The 26,001-nt window shown below is 38.7% G+C and overlaps 1 protein-coding gene across 2 annotated transcripts in view; it reads right to left on the reverse strand.

Moving 5' to 3' along the window:
- ANKS1B (ankyrin repeat and sterile alpha motif domain containing 1B) overlaps nucleotides 1-26,001 on the reverse strand; it is a 449,770-nt gene that overhangs the window by 146,969 nt on the left and 276,800 nt on the right. For both annotated transcript variants that reach the window (XM_075151688.1, XM_075151680.1), the window contains exon 17: nucleotides 15,548-15,700. In XM_075151688.1, coding sequence (XP_075007789.1) covers nucleotides 15,548-15,700 — 153 coding nt within the window. The remainder of the gene's footprint in view (nucleotides 1-15,547; nucleotides 15,701-26,001) is intronic.

Consider the following 26,001-nt stretch of genomic DNA (forward strand, 5'->3'; position numbering starts at 1 on the left):
CTAAAATACTGAACAATGTAACTGAGGTTCCTTCTGTTTATTCATGAGAAGAGAGAGACTGGTTGGGTCAAAACACTGTGAGAATGTCATTGGTCTTGTTTTTTATTGCTTGTGCAGTAATACCACATGAAGGCTGGCAAAGGAAAAGTATTAAAACATAAAAGCCAGGGGAGGGAGGACGTCAGCAAGTTAAACATAACATAAGAAGCAGATTGCATAAGTATATATTAAATTATATTACCCTATTCAATGACTGTGTAATGCTTCTTTTTTTATGTTACTACGTATACAGCTTTACTTAGCACCTATACACCTCACGGTACCTTACTGCAACAGTCACTTCAGCTCATACATTTAAAACGTTCTCAAGAGCTTCATGACAAACAGTGCACTGAATAAACATGCTGGGTAAAATTTATTGATATTTTATGAGGAGATACAGAAGATCTCCAGAAACTTTACACACTCACATGCACACACACACAATGACATATGTACTGCCAAGCCAAATTTTCAGCTGCTTGCAAGACTTCTTTGGTGAAAACGCTGAAGATGGATACAAAACCTCCAGATATGTCCCAGAATGTACATTGTACTGACCAGTTCTTTATGCACCATTACAACTTACTTTCAGCATGTCAGCTAAACAGGATTAGGAACTCAGGTGCGAAAGTCACAGCGAGAGCAAACAGAGCTCTGAAACATTTTCATGGAAACTGTCCTTGAGATAAAAAGGATGAAGCAGAAAACAAAATGAGCAATAAAAAGAATTGATTCCACACGGTATTTTTCAAAGCCAAGTGCCAGCTAGCTTCTGAAATAAATAAAGCATGCTACATTCTTATTATTATTTTACTAATTGCATGTAAAAACTGACCGTGGGTATTACCAGTAATACTCATCTCTTTTACAATTCAGTAAAATGATTTGTTATACAGAGATATCTCCTTTACCACATCATCCTACACTCACTTTGACAGATAATTGGGAAAGGTTTTTTTTTTTTCCCCAGTAATTTTGCCACTTCACAAGACATCAGTAGGACGTGACAAAGATTGAATCTGAGTACAAGATTTCAGATATTGAGAATTATGTCTGTTGTGATGCTGATGACAGATTTCTGCAGTATCAGTAAACACATTTCCTACTCTTACTCATTTAAACTTACCTTGACATTTTCCCATCAGAAGATTTCTATTTCAGACCCTCTAAATATATTTACTGTCTTGATAATTGCTACAGGCACAGTCCAACCGAGTAAGTGAGTTTCAGGACCAAATAAAATTCTTTACTGCCCTATTAATGGGTCTGTACTGAATTATAAGCAGTATCTTCTTTGATTCTCAGAAGAAAAATACAGTAGCTCATTGCATAGTTAAACAGAAAAAAATACTTCTGAGAACAAAAACAAATGCAATGCTAAAATGCTGTTGCCTATAGAAATATAACAAATTGTCAGCAATAAACACAAAACCTCAGCCATTTTGCTTAACAGCACCTCCTGCAAAACAGTGAGGGGGTTTTATCCTTGACACATTGAAATAATCTGTGTTAAATCCCTGGGGCAATGCAGAGAAGATAGCAGCCAGTTTGCTTCTCTTCCTTATCTGAATTCCAGAGACCATTAGAAATCTTATGGTGAAAAGCTGAAGTACATTATGCCAAAATCCCCGGAACCTTAGCTTAAATGAAACATCTTCAAAGAATCTTTTTTAAACTCTTTTTCACATCATGGTATTCTTTACACAAATCTTCCTACCTGAAACACTATCCAATGTTTTATTTCTTCTATAATATATGACGTGGTCATCTTTCACATTTTCTGTAAATCACCATTTTGATATCCTGTAATTGTTTATTAAGAACAGTAGCAAAAATACCGAGAGAAACTGTAATTTTAGATCATATTTTAGAGAGTGTTCTAGGAGCTCTCTATCAATCCATGAAGATCATTCCCTGCCACAAAGTGCCAGCAAGCTAATTTGAAGACTAAAGGGAAACAGAGAGAACCTAACTGTGAAAATAATTTTGAATATTTGAAACTCTCTCTATAGCTATGTGGTCATTTGTTTACATTTTAGATAGACATAAAGTAAGGACTTTAACTTAATCTTTTTCTGTTTCATATGATACTTATATACTCTGTGTATGTTACTTCATTATGTATTTCTAGTCTTTCTTGCTAAGTCCATTAGCATCTAATGGCAGTTGTTTCCCACTCTTGACATCTCATCCTTGCATATAACTCCCTCATTTACTACTAACTCCCCTCGGTTCTCAGTTTCCTCTTTCCTACGCTTCAGTTCTAGTGAATTTCTAAAGCCAACAACTCCATATGCTTAGAGGCATATTAAACTTCTGTCATTTTTTTTTTTCTCTCACATTAAGTCACATCTTATGCTTCTCCTTCCCAGGGAGCCATAAATTAACAAAAAAAATATTCACAGATCAGAGCAGATAACCCAAGATAATGAACTTTTTTTGTGGATGTCATGTACTAGTGCTACTGTATACTTTGCTATTAAAAGCAGTTAAGAAGAATTATTTCTGCTTGCAAATTGCAGCTCAGCTTCAACAAAAGAAGCAGCGTAGATCTATCGCTGCTCTTTAATAATGTAAATTTATGAACTAGCCCAGTGTTTTGCCATCCATCCTCCTCAGCTATGGTTTTGATGCTTATCTATTGCTTATATAAATCTCACATAAATTTAACTCATAAGACAGGAAACACAAACTACCTTGTGTTTGGTTACGTTCACTGAAAACACAGTAGAACCATATTGCGTGTGGGAACACAAATGTTTAAAATACTTAGCTCTGCATAATTCTTGTCCTTTTGCTTTATGTGTGCACATGAGTGTATATGCATTTCTTTGCAGCTTACTGGAGGGGTAAGTATTTTGAACAAAGACATTATGACTGCATTTTCCATCTTCAAGTAGATCATGAGTGTGGAAGAGGGGATGACGAGAAATCCTTTTTCATGATGGAGACTGCCAGACAGTCATTAGCAGCTCACCTGCAAGTACCCAATATGCTTATTATTGAATTTGTTATTTTAAATGGTATCATGGAATCTAGACCCTGAGAAAATCAGGATGGCCGGGAGCTTGGGCTGGCTCCTCCAGAATGATAAAAATTGCTATTTGGAAAACTGATGTATGTCCTTTCTTGATGAGTGCATTCATGTAACCTGACTGGCTCAGGCAGGTTCTGATCCAGCTTTCAATACCTGAACAAAACTATAAGTAAGGTCTAACTATATTTTTTCTGATAGCTTCTGTCATTACTGCATCTGAATCAGGTGTTTAATTCATCAATATAAAAACACAGATAAAACACTCTAAGAGATTTTGAAACTGACTTTCTGTTTTGAACCCCATAAAACTAGAAAGAGCTCTCATTTTCTATTAACAGAATAATAGATTTGCAACAGCTATATTGTAATTCATTATCTGAATACCATTTCGAATATCATTGCACATAGAAACATGTTTAACTGCATTTTCTCAAATTCTTTTTCAAATTATGGCAGTGAATTCAAATCCATACAACATACTACTTTTGGATGAATACTGCATTTTTAAGATCTCTACATGATATGAAGGACATTCTTTAAAATAAGCAATGAATAAGAAAAAGTACAAACTGAGGTAGGAATATAAATCAGGAGTTAAATGTACATAACCTTGCAATGACTTGATCATTATGAAAGGGATCACAAATACCTGCCAATAACTATTTCAAGGGTGTAAACATTGGGGCTGCCAATGTGTTATTTACCTCTGTAGAAAACTGATAACTGGAGATAATGGTATGTAATTTTGAAATAATACAGAATGAATATGAAAGGTTTCTCGGCACCACCAGCTATTAGAATTTTGAATTGCCCTTTATGGAAAGTGACTGAAACCTTATTCCTTTGAAAGTTAAAAACAACAAAGGACAAAATCCTTGAAGATGACTTTAAGGACTCAAGCCCTGTTGGCTGTAGGCTGCAATAGAACCTTTTATGGCTAAGTGAATACTTCCCTTCCCCTCATCTTTATTGTGTTGAAAAATTCTGACCTTACTTCTATTAATAATCTCAGTATAATACTTTTCACTCTTTTTTGAAATCCAGGACTGCATCTGTATGATACAAATGCAGTGGATTGCAGGGATATCCAAGCTAGCTCTGAACAATGTGAGAAGAGAGAATGAGGGAGATGACCCAGGATAATGCTGGTGTCCTATTTCTGGCACATTAATTACTCTGATAGGTCTATATGGCACAGCGCTGCATTTGCTCTTACACCTGAGAATGTTAACAAAATCTGCTGTGTAGGGAAAATATTTCTAAAATGTTTCTGATCTTCAACATCCTTAGAGCTAAAATGATTGCCATTCAGTCCTCTTTACCTTTAACTATTAAAACCAGTCGTGAATAGAAGACAAATGATGCTAGTCAAGATCTGATACACTCTTGGGAGTATTTATTGGAAATACCAACTCCTCACAATATCCTATAAAGCAATGAAGAAGCAGGAAAATAGAGATTTTAAAGAGGAATGATTTCTCCTTTGCACGGTGCTGAACAGGAGAGTTAGTTGAAAAACACAGTATTCTTTTAAAAGCTTCAAAATAGTACTGCAGTCCTGGAAAACATTATGTAATAAATCCTGCAGCTTTATTTCTTTGCAAACAGGGGGTGCTTCTTTATGATTTTTATCACTGCAAATTTCTTCAAAGTAAAGGCAGATGTATTGCTTTACAACATTAACATCACTGTGTTCATTTTCTTTTATCTACCATGAACTTCAAGTATTTTACATTGACCTTCAATCAACATAATCTGTTTTAAAATGCCATAAGCTAGAACTATGAGAGGTAGGGTTTGGGGGCAGCAAAATGCAAACACTTGAAACAAGCAATTTATTCCAGCAAAACTAGCACAAATGTTGTCTAGAAAACAAAATTTAAATACTCATAATGAAACTATTTATAGAGGAACTACCTTTTATTATAATCTACAATTATTATTGTAATGAAGGATGCTACCCTAAGACTGTATGTTTAGGGGGCCAAATTCAAAATAGGGTGTATCTAAAATTTTGAAATTAATTTCAGATTAAAGAATCTGAAAAAGGACATTATTTAAAAATAGCAATCCAATTTTCTTGCTGGGTCACCGACACTGAAAAGGTTAAGCTGGTAAAATATAACTCTTTATCCAGGGCTCTTCTAAGCTATTGAAGGCAGAACAAGTTGTTGCCTAGGACAACAAAATATTTCGTGACTATTTATTTTATCTGTTTTTGTAGAGAACTTGTGGGCTGGGAGGAGAGGTTCTTTTCTAGCTTTTTTAAAGGGAATAAGAAGTCTTGGGTTGGGCTGCTTCTGCTGTACTCCCTGGAAAGGAGATCATATTCTGAAACTTGAAATATGAACCTTCTTATAGAACATTAAGATTTTAGACAGAAAATCAGATGATAAGGCAATTTATTTGCTGCCTGAATGGAGGGAGATTTTGTTAGTATACTTCAGAGACAATACCCTCTCTGGCACTAGGCAGAGTAGGTTGCTTTAATAAAAAAATTATCCTGCATTATAAATCAATCATTTGTGCTACCTAGTGTGTTATAGGACAAGAAAATGATCCTGCAGGTGGAACACAATAGGTGCTAAAATTGCTCAGCTTTGATTATTAGTGCTAAAAATTGCTGCCAATCACTACTGATTATAATTTGTTTTGAAGAGAGCGTGGGGCAGAGGGAAAGAAAAAAGAGTAAAAGAGAGAGGGGAAAAAAGCTCTGGTTTTAAGAATTCTAATATAAGAGCAAAGATTTACCTCAGAAAAGAGGTAAAAGTGATTGTTAAAAAATTATATCATTTTGATATGACTAAAATCCTTACATTTAAAACTAAATGCAGGAAATGGGAAACTTATTAAAAGAAATCTGCAAATTTCAATGGCTAGATTTACTGATCAAACATGGTTATTTTACTATCACTTTTTAATTAGGAAACAATGATTTTTTTATTATTGCCATAATATAAGGAAATATAAATATAGAATTAGGGAAATGATTTCAAAGTGCTTACATAATGTCTTCTATTTAAATACCCTCTAGTGTAAAACAACACTAGATGGATTACAAAAGAATCATTATACTACCAAAAAATAAATGCCGTGAAAATGTCTATAGTGCAAATGCTTTCTCTTTCTTTCTTTACCATGTCGTATTGTAAACTGAATAAAGCACTGTATTTGAACTAAAAGAAGTGTTTTCCCTCCCACTTCTGCTGCGTCTGAGCCCTGCCATGATCCAAGGTGGGAGTGGGAAGAAGTAAACAGTGGATGGTTTGAAGAAATTGCCATGGTTTATGTCGTCTCGTGATCTTTTGCAAGGAACAGTATAGAGGAAAGAAGATGATGTATTTAAAAAGTATTTTGCATTACCATGAGGAACAGATGGAAGTTTGCACATTAAATCACTCAAAGGCTAAGATCACTACCTACAAAGGCTACAAGATCACTACCTATGCAAAATGTTACATGCAGAAACTGTACATAAGAATTAAACATGCTATAAAGTTATAATACTGGCACATGGATTTATTGAGGATAAAGAGCTTCCAATGAGATTTCTAGAAACAGCTACTGCAATACTACAACGTAACAACAGTTTCTAATTGATCAGTAACATCCACAATCATTTAGGAACTGAGTGACTGATGGAGCTTCCACCAGTAGTCAAAGCAGAAAGAAACATTTTCAAATGTAAGATCCAATGGAGCAAATTTACTATATGATTGCAATTGGTAAGTATTTCATTCTTGCAAAAGAAACAAAGATGTGCATTATTAAAACCCTTTTGAGGCCTCTGTGGGTGCCCTGGATGAACAAAATCTACACAACTATTGTGTATGGAAAAAAAATTTGCTATTTGTATAATATCTCATAACTTTTTTTTGTACATTTTGTACATTTCAAAGGGAAATAAGAGTAATTTAGAGAGTTATCGTTTGTATTTACAACTGCAGCAGCTAACACATATTAATGTAACCTAATTTGCAGCATTACTCTACTAATGTAGGAGCAACTGAGCAAATATCCATATACATGTCTTACCTCATGAAGAAATAATACCTCATGATGGAAGCTATTTGGTTCCAGACCCATCTTTGGAGTATTTGATTTGAAATATATAAGCAACTATCCTGTTGCCAAAAAAATGCTTAATACTTGGTCCTATTATTTATGTTAATTAGGATAGTTTTGCAAACAGATGAGCCAGAGAATTTGAATGCATATTGAAAGTTTCTTTCATATTTCCTCAAACTGATCAAGGTTGTGCATTAACCACTTTAAAATTGTAGTTATTTAACATAAAAACCACTACAAATGTAGTAGAAAAGATTTTCTTAAATGTCTTAATGCATCCTATACACAGACTAGTACTTTACTAATGAAGGAGAAGACCCAAAGTTCAGCCTGCCTGGAAGAGGACTTTAAAGATTTCCATAAAACTTTCAAAGGCTAGAAATATCTGTTCCTCAGTACAACAGGCACATTTGTTTTTGCAGGATGTCAGAGAGATTCTCAAGCATTTTATGGTACCTAGAAACTTTTAAATACAAGACTTCTGGTTTTGCACCAGTACATCAACATGGTTATCTCTACAGAAGTGGCATTTGCATTTGAAGTGTGATAGTCCATCATTTAGCTTGCTGAATTCTTTACTTTCAATTATATACATTTATATATAAACACATACATACACACATATGTGCCTGTACCCATGTTCATATATGTAGCTGTTTTAAAAGTAGTGGTTCACATAAATTAACTTCAAATACTTTCTTAATCAAGTACACTAGTAATGTTCCTGAATGTTTGGAAAGAGTGATCAAAGAAAGAGTCATACAGAGAATTTTCTAAACTCAACAACTATAGAAGTTATTTTTAATAACAAAATACTGAATAAGTTGATATTCCACACCCTATTGCTAATGCAGACTCACAGTCTTGAAAGCTCTTCTGATTATCAAAATTGTTGGAGCCATTTAGAAAGCAACTATAGGAAGAGCTATGGCCATTTTTATCCGTCAGCAGTGTCTCTGGGAGATCAGAAAGGACTGTGGCTCCAAGCACTCTTAACTCTTTTCAATGACCTGAAATCTAGCACAGGGCTCTAAGATAGAGAGGAAAAGGAACAGGAATTGTAGGTTCATAGTTGCAATGTCTGAGAATATGTTATTGAGATGTAATGTTTCATTCCTCTTCAAAAACTGCCTCTGCAGAGTGGCATGCTTGGGAAATTAAGTAATAACAAGAGAAGAGTCGCAGAGTAATTTGTCAAACAGAATCTGAAGGACAGCCCTCCTCAGAAAAAGGTATCTTTTCATGCTATAGAGCATGGGAAATTAAGCTGTCAAGTGAGCAGAGTACAAAACCCCTCCATTTGGTATGTATTACCCAATCAAGCTGTGGAGTTGCTATCTGCTTTGCTGGAGTAGATGGGGAGTCTGCTAAGTGAGATACTAACCTGGTCAAGGAATCTGAATGCAGTATGTGGTCCACTTTTAAGTTCTTTAAGCAGAGACTACAAGTTGTACTGAGATTGTAGGTGCATTAGTCGGCTAGGGCCTCATGAGAGCTTTGAGAACTAAGTTCAATACAGTGGTTGCTATTACTTAGAGCTATAGGCTCAAGCTAAATATGTATAAAGCAATTCTGACTTTGAAATTAGACATGTATAGCTGGCATTCTGTGTATTGGAGCTGTGCACAGAAGGACTAGAAAGATACAGAGCAAGGATTTCTGGAAGTATGGAATGGCTAAATGGACTAAGACTCTTAAGTTTGCAAATGAGATGACTGAAAGGAGAAATGATAGAAGTGTGCAAAATGAACCATAGCACAGAAAAGATAAATAGAGAAGGAATTCAAGGATGAACTTGCTGAATTGTTAGCAATGATGTGTAACTTTTCCCTTAAAACCTTGTTTTCTGAGGAGTGGAGGGTGACAAAATTGATGACAATTTTTGAAAAGAGTTCATGGAAGATGCATAGAAATACTGGCCTCTAAGCCTGTCCCAAGCAAATTAGTGGGAATTCAATAATGCAATGTGAATAACACACACACAGACAAATACAACCAGGAAGAATTAAAGTGGCTGCATGTAAAAGCACCTCATATCTCAAAAGCATACTGGAGTTCTTTGAAACAGTCAAAAAGTATGTTGATGAGGTTGATGATCTGTTTGATCTGCTTGTTTGCCTGGATTTCTAAAGTCTTTTGATGAAGCCACTCTTAAAAGGCCTTTAAGGAAAAAAAACGCAGTCATGGCATTAAGCCATAAGAAAAGGTTCTTCCATGGATAAATAGCTGGTTAAACGAGGAAACTGCAGGAAAAAATGCAGTTTTCACAGTGGAAGAAGGTTCTTAGTGAATTTCTGAAGAGATCTGTGAATGGACCTCTGCTGTTCAATACATTTCTAAATTCCATAGGAAAGAACAGTAGCAGTAAGATCACAAAACTTGATGATGATAATAACTCATTCAAGGTAAGAAAGACAAAGACCAGTTGAGAAGAACTTGCCCAATTCCAGAAGTCCCTGAGCTGAAAATTATTGATGACTAGAAGAATGCTATGCAGATAGTTCATAATATGCTTGTCCTATCTGCGTAGCCTTCCCTGGTCATCTGTTTAAGGCCATTTTTATAGGTAGAGCCTCTGATCTGTTTCAGCATGGCCATTTTCATGCTCTTTCATTCCCACAGTACAAAACCTAGTAGGCTGCAGTGAAATGATCATCTAACAGCCTTTAATAAAACTAAAGAATCACTTTTTCACACAGTATATAATTAAATTAAATTGTGGAACTTGTCGATGATATTGTGGAGGGTCCAATGTATTTAGTTATAAACTAATGGAAGCCAGTCCATTGGTAGCTATTTTCTCTCTCCGGTATCTTTGATCTGATCCTGAACAGCAATCATTATACCCTAATGTAAGGAATGCAATTTGTGAGCAACAGTATCAAGAACATTTCCCCAAAAGCTCAAAATCTGGACAGTAATTGAGTTTAAGAAACCAGTTGGTAAACATTAATTTTACAGAATCATCCATGTGAAAGACGGATGTACAAAAATAGAAGCAGCTCACAGTGCAGCATGAACCAATTGAGAAGAAACGTAAACCAGGCCACTTACATGTAACCCTCCTCCCAGGAGTTTGGCTATCTGTGATTCAAGGCCTACTTTCAGTACAGCGCAGCTGTGCAACCGTTCTCAGTTTTCTTCTGAGAAAATTGCTGGGGCGTGAGAAGGAGCTGTGAGAGGGTGCACAGGCTGGAAGCATGCGAGGTAAGAAAGGTAAAGTTGCAGATGTAAGTAAGATTGTTGACACAGGGAAACTGGCACCTCAAATAATCAAGCATAACAACACTCACATGAAAAGGTATAAAATCCCAAGGAAAAAAAGGGAAATCGGAAGACAGCAACTCGGCAACATCATAGATCAGCCTGTTTCAGGGAGCAACAGAGGCCAGCCCTCCCCTACCTGAGTGATGACTACTTGCCCAGTAGACTTAGTGACTCATTTGGTGGGGGTTGATTTAATGCCTAGTCCTACAATGTATTGTGTGTGTTAGACGATAAATAATTTTGTGCTTTTAGGCTGTTTATATCTTGCCTGAAGAATCTCTTTGGTAAAAGTTCCCTGAAAAGAGTGACTCCCTGAGGGGGAGGGTTACGTAAGTAATCCAGAATAACAGACGAGAATAATATGATTAGTCATGTAGAAGAGCATTTATACTTTAAAGCACAGGTGCACACTTTAGATGGCTTAGGGCATTTCAGAACATAGTGGACTTCTTTTCAGCAGATATATATTTCAGAAAAGTTCCACATAGCTACAGCATCGAATAAATGATATCTGAATTTGGGTACAGAATCTGACCTCTCTAATGAGCCAAGAAACCTGGGAGACAAAACCAGAAGTTGGGAAAGCCAATGCTGGGCTTACTGAATACTTACAACCCCAGGATAAGGAAATTAGAACAATGCTTCCCAGGAAGCACATACCTAAGAAAATAACGAAGCCAATGGATCTGGGAAAATTCTTTATCTAAATGACAAATGAATTAGTGAAACAGAATCGAAATTTCAAAGTCTGCCTTGTTGAAAAAGGACTGAGAATGCTGGTGGGAAGGCACAAGAAACACAAATTAATAACTTTAAAAATTAATCTTCTGATTCAAATGCTTTAAGTAATTGCTGCTCGATTGTGCTTGAAGAAACACACACACACTATATATGTATACATAAAAGTCTGAAAGAAACTAGCACGTAAGTTAGAGCAGACATTACCTTGCTGGAATAATTTGCAATAAATTGCAGGAAGCTGCATATTAAATTTGTCTCTTAATGCCAATGAGGTAGCTGGAGGACCCGAGAAGGTGAGGGAAGATGGCCTTTACCACTGGTGTCTCAGACCTTCTCGCTCTCTCATATGCTTGGCATTCTCCTCATAGTTTTTTTTGAAATGTGCTTGCCTAAATGGTAACTTCCAAGGATGGTAGAACTGTTGGAAACAGAGAAAGAATTGTTCTTTTTAGGAAAAAATGTCCCTAAGTGCCACGTCTACATGTCTTTTAAACACCTCCAGGGATGGTGAGTCAACCACTTCCCTGGGCAGCCTGTTCCAGTGTTTGATAACCCTTTCAGTGAAGAAATTTTTCCTAATATCCAATCTAAACCTCCCCTGGCGCAACTTGAGGCCGTTTCCTCTTGTCCTATCCCTTGCTACTTGAGAAAAGAGACTGACACCCACCTCGCTACAACCTCCTTTCAGGTAGTTGTAGAGCGCGATGAGGTCTCCCCTCAGCCTCCTTTTCTCCAGCCTAAACCACCCCAGTTCCCTCAGCTGCTCCTCGTAAGACTTCTTCTCTAGACCCTTCACCAGCTTCGTTGCTCTTCTTTGGACGCGCTCCAGCACCTCGATGTCTTTCTTGTAGCAAAGGGCACAAAACCGAACACAGTAGTTGAGGTGCGGCCTCACCAGTGCCGCACACAGGGGGACAATTGCACCCCTAGTCCTGCTGGCCACACTATTTCTGATATAAGCCAGGATGCCATTGGCCTTCTTGGCCACCTGGGCACACTGCCGGCTCATATTCCTCCGCCTGTTGACCAACACCCCCAGGTCCTTTTCCTCTGGGCAGCTTTCCAGCCACTCTTCCCCAAGCCTGTAGCGTTGCATGGGGTTGTTGTGGCCGAAGTGCAGGACCCGGCACTTGGCCTTGTTGAATCCCATACAATTGGCCTCGGCCCATCGATCCAGTCTGTCCAGGTCCCTCTGAAGAGCTTTTCTACCCTCAAGCAGACCAACACTTGGACTAAAGCTAATCTTCTTCGCATTTCTGTGTGTCAGTAGGGAGAGACAAACTCTCCTAGGAAGCAATCCAGATAATTAACCACAATTTAACCACCCTGAATCATCCTCTGGATGATCCTTTCTTTCGCCATCCTCTATAGTTTATAAAGGGAATTTAGGGAGGCTAGCTTCATTCAGCTACAGGGAAACTTTCTTCTTTCTGTCTTTCAAAAAATGAACTATTTGCTTTAATAACTTAATTGAATAGATCTATGCCCCAAAGCAGAAGAAAAGTATCTTGGTCAGCATCACACATGGAAGTTCAGAGGCATGTGATAAGTAAAACTCACAGCAGTATATTGAGATGCATTATGATAAAGGATGACCTTATTACTAGCGTAGATCTAGGAAAAAAATCTAAAACTTCATGAACTTCATCCACAGTGAGTTGCTGATCACAAAAAGTAGAAAGATCTACAAAAGTAGAAAGAAGATAATAAAGAATTTTAATTTTTTAAGATGTAAAGAAGAGCTTGTGAAAAATTAAATGTCCCCTTCTCTCCCCTGTCCTTTCAGCTATGCTAGTTTGCCTAATAGAAGATATTCTCTCTACCTTCAAATCTGTTTCTACCCCTCCAGAAGCCATGGATGATTTCCCAATGGCTTAATGGAAAGAAGCACCAAATATGAACTAAGGGATTCCTTGCACCAAAGCAGGAATGGCTTTTATGTCAAATTCAGTGCCTGCAATTGTTTAAACTGATGGCTGAAATGAAAAAGTTATCATATCTGTAGCCCTTGATACATTTTTATTGCATAGTTGGTGTAAGTGCAAATGAAAATTCTTGCTCCATCTACAACTTCAGCACCAAGAACCACCAAACCAAGGGTACTCTGAATTCTTTTCAGGATGTTGAGTCTGTTTTTTCTCTTATTTTTCAAGTGCCTGGATTCTGACCTACTCGAGTCAGGAGTCCTATTCCAGAGCTAGTGGCTTTGACCTTTATGCATTCCTTTATGAAAAACTTTCTGTAATAAGCTCTTGTTTGCCATTGCCTGAATGGGAAGTGAGACCTTTGAAATGGATTTCAGACAACGGGCCTGCTGGTCAGAGATAAGTATCTCGTTCTGCCAGACTGCACAATGCTTCAAACCAATTTCTTGTCCATTTCTGAAAGATTCCCCTCAATTGAAACAGAAAAATAACAGTAAATACTTTTCTAAGCTACAGATTTTCTCAGTGAACATTATTTCATAACAGTTAGCTACTACTGATTGGTGGGAATTAAATATATACTGACTGGACTAAACCAGAAATTCTGAGAATGTAGAACTGTTTTATTTACTATGCTCTTGAACAACATAATCCAATAATATATCAGGTGGGAGAAATATTTATCTCTATAGGTATCTATTTCTATACAAATATTTGAACAACTGTTTAACAGCTGCTTCTTGCAACTCATGGCAAAAGGGAGTGTTTTCCCAAGAAGTACAGGCCTTAAACGAGAACTTGATGTTAAGCTGTAAAGTTAGAGGGATATATAATGATCTGGTTTATACTAATTTTACAGAAGTGTATTCCTGTTAACTTCAGTGCAGGTACTTCCCTTTTCATCCGTTTAAGCAAGTTTGGAATCAAACCACAAGCCTTTAATGAGGTATTAATGATCCACTTGGGGGAGCTAAAGGGTAATTTGTTTCCGAATTGATTATGGCAAAATGTTTGGGATGCAAAATTAAGTTACAGAAGACAATGTGAGCAGAGACTTCCACTTTTTTCAACTCAGTTGAAAATCTGGTTGTTAATCTATATTAGCTTCTGGAGCAAAGGGTCCCCAGTTCTTATTAAAATTCCAGCCACTTATAGAAAAAAGACTCACAGTTACAAATTGCTTAGCAGCAGACACCCATAATAGCATCAATCATACCCTGACTTCAATTATACACCTACAACATACATTGAAGGCAACAGACATAACATGTAAGGCAGAGTTTGGTCCTTACTCTTACTCTACATTTTTGTGCTAGTTAACATTAATTGTAATGTGACAGTAGGAAAAGAAATTCTAACATGCAATGGTTTTGTCTTTCAGTTAATGTGAAATACCTCCTTTTTTTTTTTTATTTTCTTTAAATGCTTGTCTTGAGCTATACCTGCTTGTGCCTCCTGCACCAGTTACTGTGTTGAAGCATGGCTTTACATCATCATTATGTTCTCCATTTCTCCAGCCTGGGACACACTGGGAACTGTTTCTCAGTATAAAGCTATATCAGCTGCTCTATATTATGCTTGATTGCCTATCATTACTGGTAGCTCTTTGACTGTTCTGGCAGTTAGGCACTAATTAGAGGCAGAGATGCAGTATCTCCTATACTGGAAGGAAGAGCACAGCCTTTTGTCTGTGAAAAGCCAATAAAATATGACATTGGGCTTTTCGCCATGTAGGGATTGCCCTAAAGTTCAAATAAACTGACAATACAGTTGATTTCAAAAGCCACAGCAGATCCAAAGCTATAATCATATATCTTTTATAAAAGGAAACAACTCAGTTTCAGACACATACTTACATGAAAATTCCATTGCAAAGCTGTACTGTCAATGTCTTCACCGTAACAGTACAAAATCCATCTCATTCCAAATTACTCTGCAGTGCAGTCCACGTTAAAGTTTATGGTTGCCCATATATGGGCATCTAATTTAACTGACTCATGTAAATAAAGTTTAAAGCAGAAGTGATAATTAAATAAAATATTTTGTTCCTTTAGCATAACTTATTAACTATATTTAAGGTTTCCTTATTTTATGTTTAATTTAGCCAGAGCATGTGGAAAAAGTAAACTGTAAGTATCTTTACAAGAAGTACTCTTGTTAGGCACTTTAAAAGCAAAGACTTATGCTTTGTAGCTATAAACTACCAAAATATATTTTTAACTGTCATTCAGCATCCTGAAGCAGTGACACAATCATGCTGATTGAATAGCATGCTAAAGACAATGGCAAAGCACATGGAAGCAAAAGGTACAGTCAATCCAGGTATAGGCATGAAAGCTGTAATCATTAATAGTATTTGATGACAGTATTTGCAGTGCAATTTGCTTTTGTGCTTTCTCTTTGATATGTAAGGGCAAGTACTATAATGTATTTAGGAGGAACGACTGCGATAAATCGATCAACTTACATTAATTAATTCAATCTCCCAGATTTTTTTCACAAGGTCCATCGATGTATAGCCATTAATTAGAAAGGATTTGGTATAGTCACCCAATTCAATGGAATCCAGCCATTCAGCTACAGAGTTGGGGTTGTAGCCATCGTGACCGATCTGCTTCATCTGAAAAACAAGGAGGAGTAAGAATTACTGATAATATTCATTAAACATCTTTCAGAACAGCAGTTATTTATATTATTTTCTTTGGGTCAGAGTTATGCTCTGATCAACATTCTTTTAATGATTAGTACAACATGCCCCTCTACACTGCTCTGGTGAGACCCCACCTGGAGTACTGCGTCCAGCTCTAGAACCCTCGGCACAAGAAGGACATGGACCTGTTGGAGCGGGTCCAGAGGAGGGCCACGAAAATGATCAGGGGGATGGAACGCCTCTCCTATCAAGACAGGCTGAGAGAATTGGCGTTATTCAGCCTGGAGAAGAGGAGGCTCCGGGAAGACTTTATTGCAGCTTTTCAGTACTTAAAGGGGGCTTGTAAGAAAGATGGGGACAAACTTTTTCACAGGTCCTGTTGCGACAGGACAAGGGAATGGTTTTAAACTAAAAGAAGGTAGATTTAGACTAGATATAAGGAAGAAATTTTTTACGATGAGGGTGGTGAAACACTGGAACAGGTTGCCCAGACAGGTGGTAGATGCCCCATCCCTGAAAATATTCAAGGTCAGGTTGGATGGGGGTCTGAGCAACCTGATCTAGTTGAAGATGTCCCTGTCCACGGCAGGGGGGTTGGACTAGATGACCTTTAAAGGTCCCTTCCAATCCAAACTATTCTATGATTCGATGATTCTATGAAACAATCTTCTATGCAAAAGCACTAGTAAAACTTAGTTTTCAGTGGATCTTTTTCTTATGTCTGCTTGCCTTTTAAACCAGAGTATACTAAGATTGTAGCATGAGTTTAATTCTTACTAGACATCAGAGAATCCTTAACTGAGGGAAGGCAAAAGAGTGAGAAAGAGACATTATTAATATCCTGACTGCACAAAAATGTCAGATTTGCACCTAAGATTTCATAGAAGGGGAAAAAATTAGACTGAGGAATGGATCTACTGCAAATGAAACATATTGCCTTGGTTATATTATTCCTAATTTATCTCTCCTAGTGGTTATCTGGTATTTTATAATGGTTGAAGCTGCACTATATTTTTATGCCCCCAGCGGAGGCTTAAAAAGTCTCTTTCCTCTTCCAGGTCACATTTTTCATGGAACTCCTAGGAATTTAATATATTTTAGATTCCTCTCTGACTGTAAAGTTGCTTGAGATTAGACAATAGAACCAAATATTATTGGAATGGAATTGACAGAATGACGTACACAGAAGCGCACCACCTACGTTCATATAGCAACACAGGCACAGAAAGCATAATCACATAAACCTTGTTTTCATAACAAACTAAGAAACACCACTGGCATCTTATTTTTCTGAATTTTGTTAAGCTACTAAGAAGTAAAAAGCTGCAATTTCTCTTTCACAATTGCTTCTCAGTGACACAAGTGAAGATTTTCAAGCTAGCCATTAAAGATAAAAATATATAAAGCCTCTACCTGTGCAGCTTGTTACACCATACTGTTTTTATGAATTTTAAAGTAATTTGCAATAGTGGCAGAAGTAGAAGTAGAACAAAGTAGAAAAAATTATACAATAGCTTCAATTTTCAACAGTATTATACGCATATCATCTTTCTATAGAAGTGTAACTATTGCTAACTTGATAATACACTGAACTGGTAAACTGTTAAGAAGATTTAGAGGTTTAGATACCTCGTGTTTTGCATAGGATCTCCCAACCATGCAAGAGTGACACTGCACATGGTGAAAGCCAGTATCCCATTTCTGCCTGCTTATGTACATTCCTACCTTCTGAGAAACAAGGGAAGTGTGACAGAAACACAATGCTTTGAGCTTAAGTTTGAAGTGAGTGACAAAGTAATTTAAAAAGGAGAGAATTCTGATCTTAATATCTTGCCTGAACCAATTTATTTCTCACAGTTTATTTGAAATACAATTTGAATTCAAAGCAGAGAAAAAAATTGAAGTCTGTGTTTGAAAGCCACAGTAGTGTTCATCAACCTGTCTGTTCAAATGCAGAAAGCCAGCATGTCATGATCTTAATCTTGGTTTCCTGCAGTATCAGAGGGGAGTGATGCAGGCATACTGCATTGTGGATATGACAGTTTACTCTTTGGTCTTTTGCTGCAGATGTTGGATATAAAATATTAATGGAAATATTTAAATGATGTAGTGAAATCATTAAAGAGAGACAAGAGAAATCACATAATTAACAATGGGAATCGTAGTCTTTCAGGTCACTTCTGTGACAAAGGAGTCATATTAGAGAATGAGGGTTCAGTTTTGTTATTGAACTTGACATTTTGGAATTTAGTTTCATCCTAATTTAAAATGAAATTCTTAGATGTCAAAAGCATGGCCAATTCTTCTTTCATTGTCATTCAGACTTACTTCAAATCTTAGAGTAACAGTAGTCTGTCCAGCAGACTGCAAAAACGTTGAAGGACCCTGGTAGCTCTGACTCCTGGGAAGCTTATTTCAAGAGCTGATTTGAAATGAGGTATGCTTAAACAACTGACACTTGAAAAGAAAGGATCCGATAAACTGAATAAAAAAAATCCAATACAGAGAAGACATGAAGAAGATGTTCAGGGCCCACAGGGAACACATGACTTTTGAAAGATATAAGGTATTTTTGTTTTCTTTCTCTAACAAAGAAAAGAGAAGTACCTTCGAAACAATTTTCAATGTATCCAGATGGGGCATGTTATGCAAATTATTTCATTTATTACTATTTGATCTTTATGTTTAATAAATCCTGATTTTAACATGATTTCTTTTTGACCTTCTGATTGAGAAATCTCATGCAGTCTGGTCCACAATTCTGGTAACCCATCAGCCTCTATAAAAAGCAAACACAGCATGGGAAGTTTCTGAATTCTCAATTCCCACTGGAGATACCCATCACAAGGATTGTTAAAATAGGTTTCACTCTACTACGGTGTGTTGCAAAGGGCTGCAGGCAAACACAGGCGAACAACCCAATAAGCAAAAGATCGAGAACAACTGAAATGTATGTGACAATTTCACTCTTTGGATTTGGTGCTAATAGACAAAATTATCATCGGGTCGCTCAATAGCCTACATGAAAATACACTGGCCTGTTGTCAGACAGCAGCAGGCTCTACAAGCATTTTCCCTCCCTGCCCCAGAGATTTGGCTGCCTGTGTTCAAGGCCATGTCGGGGTTGGTGCAGCTGCGTAGCCTTGGATCAGACCCATGTGAGAAAGAGCAGTGAGAAGCCTGGTCGGGGACAGGCCACATTCTGCAGGAGCTGCATGTGAGCTCAGGTCCACATCCCTGACACTCGCCCGATAGGTATGTCTGTGCCCAGCCATGCACCTTGCTGATCCTCACCCATGGACTCATCCTCCCGAATCGACCTTGTCCCGTCTTCTTCCCTGTGGTTTTGCCCTGGGATGTGGCTGTCCGCGGTCACTGCCACCGTCCCTGCCCCGCTCGCCTTGTGCGGGTGCTCACTGCCCGCCCCACTGTTCTCCCTCAGGTCCCAGCCCACCTGCCCTGGTGGGGCAGCTCCCTCCTCCCGCTCCTATCACAGAAAATTAATCTCAGAACTAAAATATTTGCCAGTAGTTTCAGCACAAAAGCAGTATTTTGTTTTGTCATGAACCAAGAACCAATCTCTTATTTAAAACAGATTTTCTAAAATGTGTCCAATATATGAAAATTAATAAACTTTCAGTATCCGTCCTCTTGTATGGAAAGTTTTGTTCAGTCTGTTAATAACATCAACTAGCTTATTAACTGTCATTCATAGCTGGCTGAATGTTTTCCTTTCAAATATTTATTGACAGACAGATTGGTTATCTAGACGTGACATTATCATTAATAGTATCTGCTTTTCATATTAAATGTTATGGAGTTTTTAAATAAAAAAAAATTTGAAATCTCTGTCTGGAAGTACTGCCCCTTTACTTTATTAGAGCTCCAGTTTAGTTGCATCTTATCCCAGTCCTAATTTATAGGTCAGGGCTCTTGGACCGTTTGTATTTTTTTTTTTCTGTACTGCACCACGATCTTAGACTCCTCTCACAGATCATTTACAACCTGTAGGCTTCCTTGCCGATGCCATTTGCTGATTGATTTTTTTTTTTTTTTTGAAAGAAAAACCCCTTCCTATCTACTGACTGTATTTCCATGTATAATATTTCGATCATTTTGCACCAGCTACAACACAGGCACCAGTGGTGTCAAACATCTAAGCAGCTATGTGCATACTGTTTGACTCAGAGCAGTATAAAATCTCTAAGCTTCAAGTCACGACAGCCTTTGACATATTAACTGCTCATAAATAGGGGCACTATTGTTCTTCCGCAGACATTGCTACTTGTTCATTTGGTTGTTATCTTTAAAGAACAATATCAATGTTAGCTGTTTCATTGCAGATGATTTTAGCATGCCGACTATGGAAAAGGCCAGGAATGAAGCCCATAGGATTTAGAGAAAAAGAAATTTAAGAAAATATTATATAAACAAAGCATGGAACAAGACACAAACCATAGGAGATTTCTCTCCCAGGTCCTATTGATCTATCACTAGTATTGCTTCCTTTGAAATGAATAGAAAGCAGAAGCAGAATTTTATTATGATTTCTCATAATAAAGTAGTAATGTCAAGTAGCATCCTAATGGGTTGAGAAATCCTTTACCAGAGACTGTCTGTACATCAGTCCTTTTACAGGTGCATCACTGCTATATCTACATAGTATTTTACATTAGGATAGAAGGTGCTTGAGTTTTTGTCTCTGAAAGGTAGCCAAATAAACACAAACGGCGCTTCAAAGTAATCATATATGCACCAGAAGCATCAAGGTGAATTCACTAACATGGACTATTACCAGTTTTCTCTGATCTTCTCAGACAGATGGGGAACTAATGCTATTTTCTCCACAGGTAATATCACTATCTGGTGGATCTCAACACTGTATATTAAAATCAAGCTTTTTATCTGCTCTATAAGGAGAAAGAGATGACTTGACTTTCACAGCTTTTTAAACGATGGCTATGATTACAGTGAATTTACGCTTGTGTTGGTTTGCAAGCAAGATCTTTTTAGCAAGCACATAATGCTTTCTTTTAAACTGCTGGCCTATGGAGAGATTTAAGCAGCACTTTTGGGAACTTGTATGAAATTATCAACTACCAATCTGAGTAATTCTGGATGATTGTAATGGGGGGGTATCAGTTCTTTTTTTCCTGTCTTTGTGAGTTGTCTGTTACATATTATGTATTTTACAAATGTGATCAGTTGGACTCATGTTGTTGGAAGAGGAGATCATTCCTCCTCCAGAGCGGTGAAAGAAAAGGCTCGGGAAGGTGACACTTCTGAAGATCACAGGGCCTGGCTGCCACAGGGGCACCACGTAGAGCTGGTGCCTGCAGAGCCTGTGCAGAAATTGAGCCTGCAGTCAGGGGCAGAGAGGCAGCTCTCACAGGGGACGGGCACAACTCCCTAAGGACCTGAAAAGACTTTGCGTTTGCTGCTGTTGGGAAAGCCACTGAGTGAAAACAGGGACCTGTCTGCAAAGGCACAGTAGGTGAGGAAGAGCTGTATATAAACCTTTTGGTTTTCTATTCTGTCTTCGTTGTCACATATTTAAAAAGTTAACTATTCAAGCTTGTGTTCTAATAATTGACTTTTCTTTCCGCTAATCAAAAGCCTTCCGTCTTCTTGTGGAGCTTACTATAAAAAGACAGTATAGGCACGTTCACTTCACAGCGCTGCCTGATTCAGGATCCTGCCCCAATGGTAAATCCAGAATACCATGAACTGAGTTCAGAGTTTCCTACCAAAGATTCCCAGCATTGCAATAGGCACACTTTCTATGATTTTTGCAGTTGGAATCTATTTTCTGAATTTAAAGGAAAATAGATGCACACAAACATTTTTTTTTTTTCTGGAAAAATTTAAACAGATCCACATCCAGAAGATTGAAAAGACCTCCTAGTTCTTCATCAGACACAATGTCTGGGACAAGGAAAGAACAGGTCTCATTCAGTATTAGTGAGTATGAGGTATGTCACAGTTCAGGACGTTTATCTGTAATCTTAAGAAGACGTAAATCTGGAATTTGTGGACTAAGTGGAAGCTATGACCCTTGATTTCAAGAGTTTCTATGAGTATAATTTCTAAAAGCAGTCCTGTAGATATTTGTTGGTGCTTCAGTGCATAGAGCTAGTGCTTTACAGGATGCTTTCAGAAACTGGGTATTAGCACAGACTGACATCTCCAAAGTCAAACTTTCATCCTTTGCTGGATCCTGAGTAGCTCTGCCTGTTTTACTTTAGATAACATGCTATCAACTGCACCTTTATTTTTCTATCCCACTCAGGGGTTGAACTAGTGGTGATCTTTTTGGCCCAACAGTACTCTGGTTTGGTGCTACAGTATGATTTAAAGTAATCTGCTTTGCATTTGTTTGCTTTGCAGAATAGTGTGGGTATGCACTATCCAGCTTTCTTTTTGGACGAAAGTAAAGAATATCAGCACCAGTCATGCACCAAACGCATTTCAACCCCTAATAGGGACACAAAGATCTGAATCAAGTGGTTGACAACCTTACCACCTTCAATGGGAGAAAACACACATGCACACGTAGACCAAATGGTGGAGGTATACCTTTGTATTTACTGTCAACTGCCTTTAACTCTTCATGACTCATATAATTTCCTTCCTTGATGCTTCTTCTGATTTAATTGCCTCACTTTCTGTTGCCTAGCTCAGAACTGTCTGCTGAATTTCTTGTTGCTTCTATAACGATTTTATTATCATCCACCTTCTACTAATGCTATTTTCTGTGATGGTCAGAAAATCCACCAACCTCCTCAGCTTCACAGAAGATCCCACTGGGTGCCAACTACAGCCCCAAGGAAATGATGCTGTTCATCAGCCTGTGCTGTAGGAAAGTTGAAAGCTTCCTGATAGCAGGATAACCTGGTGTCAGTATCAGGAGGCTGCTGACCTCATGACTGCTGTGAGGCGTCCAGAGGTGTCTAACTACGCTTCTGTGCAGTGACCAGTGGGCCAGCTGCAGAAGCAACCAGAGACAGATGAAGAAGGAGGCAGGGCCAATCCTGAGGAAGAAACGCTGCTTCCATGGATAGGCACTCTTATGTATCTCATTCTCGCAGACCCTTTCTAGGTGTTCAAGTTGCAACAGGCTGTGGTGACTGCTGGAACCTCTTCTGTTCTTCCCACAACTGCAAGTGCTACTCCCACCTGTTTTATTAGGCCACGCTGACCAGTTTCTGCCATTGCTAGTCCACGGTGGGCTGTGCCAGCCCTCAGGAGAATGTTTGTGTCATTAGTCACTATGATTTTCAGCTTTTGTTTAATGCTGGATGTCTTCCTAGCAAGTGTGTTCTCTGGGGCTGGGCAGCAGTGATTATGAGCTATGGGCTGTTCATGGCACCTCCGGAGGCCACCTTGGTGCCTCTCTGGAGACCTTTGAACCTCTGGGTGTGAGACAGCTACAGAGAACTTGGCCACAGCATGCTGTGCAGGCAGAGATAATTTCTGAGACTGAAGAGGTACAGCCGGGGACCCTCTGGGGCACAATGCCTTGAATACAATGTACTAACAGCCATCATAGGACTGAAAGGGGAGAGTCATTCTCTGAATGGAGTGTTTCAACCAAAGGCATAGGCACAGGGGAGATGAATCATTTCTCTTGATAGATGAAAAGTGGGAGGGGATGGGACAAAAGCTCTTATGTCACTGGAGGAGGGGGAGGAGGACATAGAGAAGGGTTTCTTGGTGAGAGGGAACACAGAAAAGTACCCTCTGACCTAGTAAGCCCTGAATCTCTAGCTGTCTTCAAGTCTTAGTCCTCCTCCCTCCCCACGTCATGGCAGTCACTTACATAGGCCTTGTTAGCCTTTCATTCCTCCCACCTCACCAACCATCTTCTAGCAGGTTCAACTGAAATTTTTTATAGTGAAATGGCCTGCATAGTTTCCAGCTGGCACTGGAGACAGAAGTTAACAGCCACACACCAGTAGTCAGAATAAACATATCTATCAACCCAATGCCATTGAGGAGTGAATGGGTAAAGCGAGTAAGCCTCAGAAGCCATGAAGACATCTCCACTCCCTTTGTGTGGAGGTGGGAGTGGGGATAGAAATTCAATGACACAAGGAGACAGAGATCCATTTCTCTGTAATCTTCCCATGACATCTGAAACACTGCAAAAGACATTCAGTTCATCACATTTTCCTTGTCTTACTCCAGTCACTCCTGGTTGGTCTTCCCTTCATCTGGGAAGGTGCAGCGGCCTCGAGACAAGCGCCATCCTTGATATTCTGAGAAGAGTCAAAGAGAACAGAGGGCCATGCTTATGGGTGTTGAAAAAACTGGTCTTTGCTATTTCAGTCTGTTAAAAAGTTAAAAAGAGTTAACTGTGTCCTTGCAGGGGCTGTGCAGAACACAGCCCAGACCTATAGTTTGGGACACATTGGAAATGTTTGTGTCCAGTTCTGTCATGCAGCCTGCTATAGTGTCCTTTCACACAGCATGTGACTGAGTTACAGTTAAACTGGGTACTTGCTCCATTTCTGGATATGTACAGTCTCATGACCTGGTGATGTAGAGGGTGCATAGCATTTCCCATGAGGCAGGCAGTATCCAGATGATGCTAACGCTATTGCTGCCCATAGAGAAGATGATAGTTTTCCCTCTGAAACTAGTGCTGGAATTATGGACCATATGGGTATTGGAAGTCCTTTTGATGACCTGAAAATGTGTTCATAAATATGCCTCAATGAGTAAAGGTGTGGGACAACTGAGTGGTAGTCTTTGCGGTCTATAGCTGCCTGTGGACAGGCTGCAGATGGGAATGTGGATCCCATCAGTGGCCCTTATGGAGCTCATGAACACAGGAAGGGTGAAGGCGTGGGGCAGAACAGCCACACCAGCAAATACTTCCAGAAAGCAATTGTCCATGTCTTCTTTCTTGGACAACAGGATGTGCGGAAAGTCTAAGTCAGCTCATTCAGGTTGTCATCCTAGTCTAGTTGCCACTAGAAAGAGAATAGCGCTTCGTCTCTTACAGCATATTTGGTTGCCTGCTGACTATTCTCAGAGCAGGCAGTAGGCATTGCGAAGCCAACCACGAATAAGTATAAAAGAAGCAGGAAGAGAAATAAGACTTACTGTATGGGCAATGGTGGCAGGACCAGTAACATGCTACTGTTATCTACATGATACAGATAAATCACAGCATGTCATGTCCAGAGTGGCTCACTGACAGGCTCACTTAAGAAAGAAACTGTTTGTGAGACTGCTTTCATCAAACAGTTTTGAAGCACGTGCATGGAGGGGACATTTGGTCTATGGAACCAGTCTGAAGCTAGTCTGAAGTCAACACCCTCAACAATAGCATGGATGTATCTAACTAACTGCCTTGTTTTACTGACCTGTTCCTATTGTGCTGCATTATTTAAATAACGTAGACTATGCCTTTGTGTTTCAGAGTTGAAAAATTCATGTGTTATGCTGGATTCTAAGACTTTTTTCTGTCTTTATGGTTAAAGGTCTTAGAAGCAGTGCAATGAGCAGGTGAGTGACCTCCTTCCAAGTCAGGAAAGTAATTCCCAGAAGCATTAGAAGGAGGAAAAACAGCAGGGTAGAAAGCACTTCCTTTGAATTCTGTTTTTCATCTTCACTTCCAGCAGACCAGAACCAAGGAGTCATAGCCAGAAAGGGTCATAAACGTTATGATATCCACTTTGCAGCATCTCCTAGTTTGGACACTGTCCACTAGGAATGGAAGTTGGAATGATCTACCTATTAGCTGTGCTGAATGAGAAAGAATTAAACACCAGGATTCAAATCAGTTTGCTAAGCTCTGAGATGTCTAAGCCAATAGCAATATAGCAATAGCAAACATATGACGTGGTCCTTCTCTGTTAGATACACAGCATAGTTAATGTGGACATCCACAGTAGTTCTGTCTTCCTAAATGCCAGACTTACTGTGCTTGCACAAGAGTGTTACATATGAGTAACAGATGCAGCACTTCTTGGAAGTACAGCTTTACTGCTCATACAACACTACTCACAGAGAGCATGTGCTCATAGCCTGCTCACATCCTACTTCTTGTCTACTTCTGCAAAGCAGCCAGGAGAGGCTGGCTGCCTGCACACCACTGCTACGAGATTCCCAAACTTGCTTTGTGCCGAGACCTCTCCATGCAGGAAGGAACAAGCTGTATACTTTAAGAATAGCTCTGAAGCCAGAAGAAAGCTGCTTTCAGCTAACATCTTTCTTCCATCTGTCAAATGAGAGAACGTGTTCCCATTATGTGCTGGGAGAAG

The sequence above is a fragment of the Calonectris borealis genome, chromosome 1, assembly GCF_964195595.1.
Source record: "Calonectris borealis chromosome 1, bCalBor7.hap1.2, whole genome shotgun sequence".
NCBI lineage: Eukaryota > Metazoa > Chordata > Aves > Procellariiformes > Procellariidae > Calonectris > Calonectris borealis.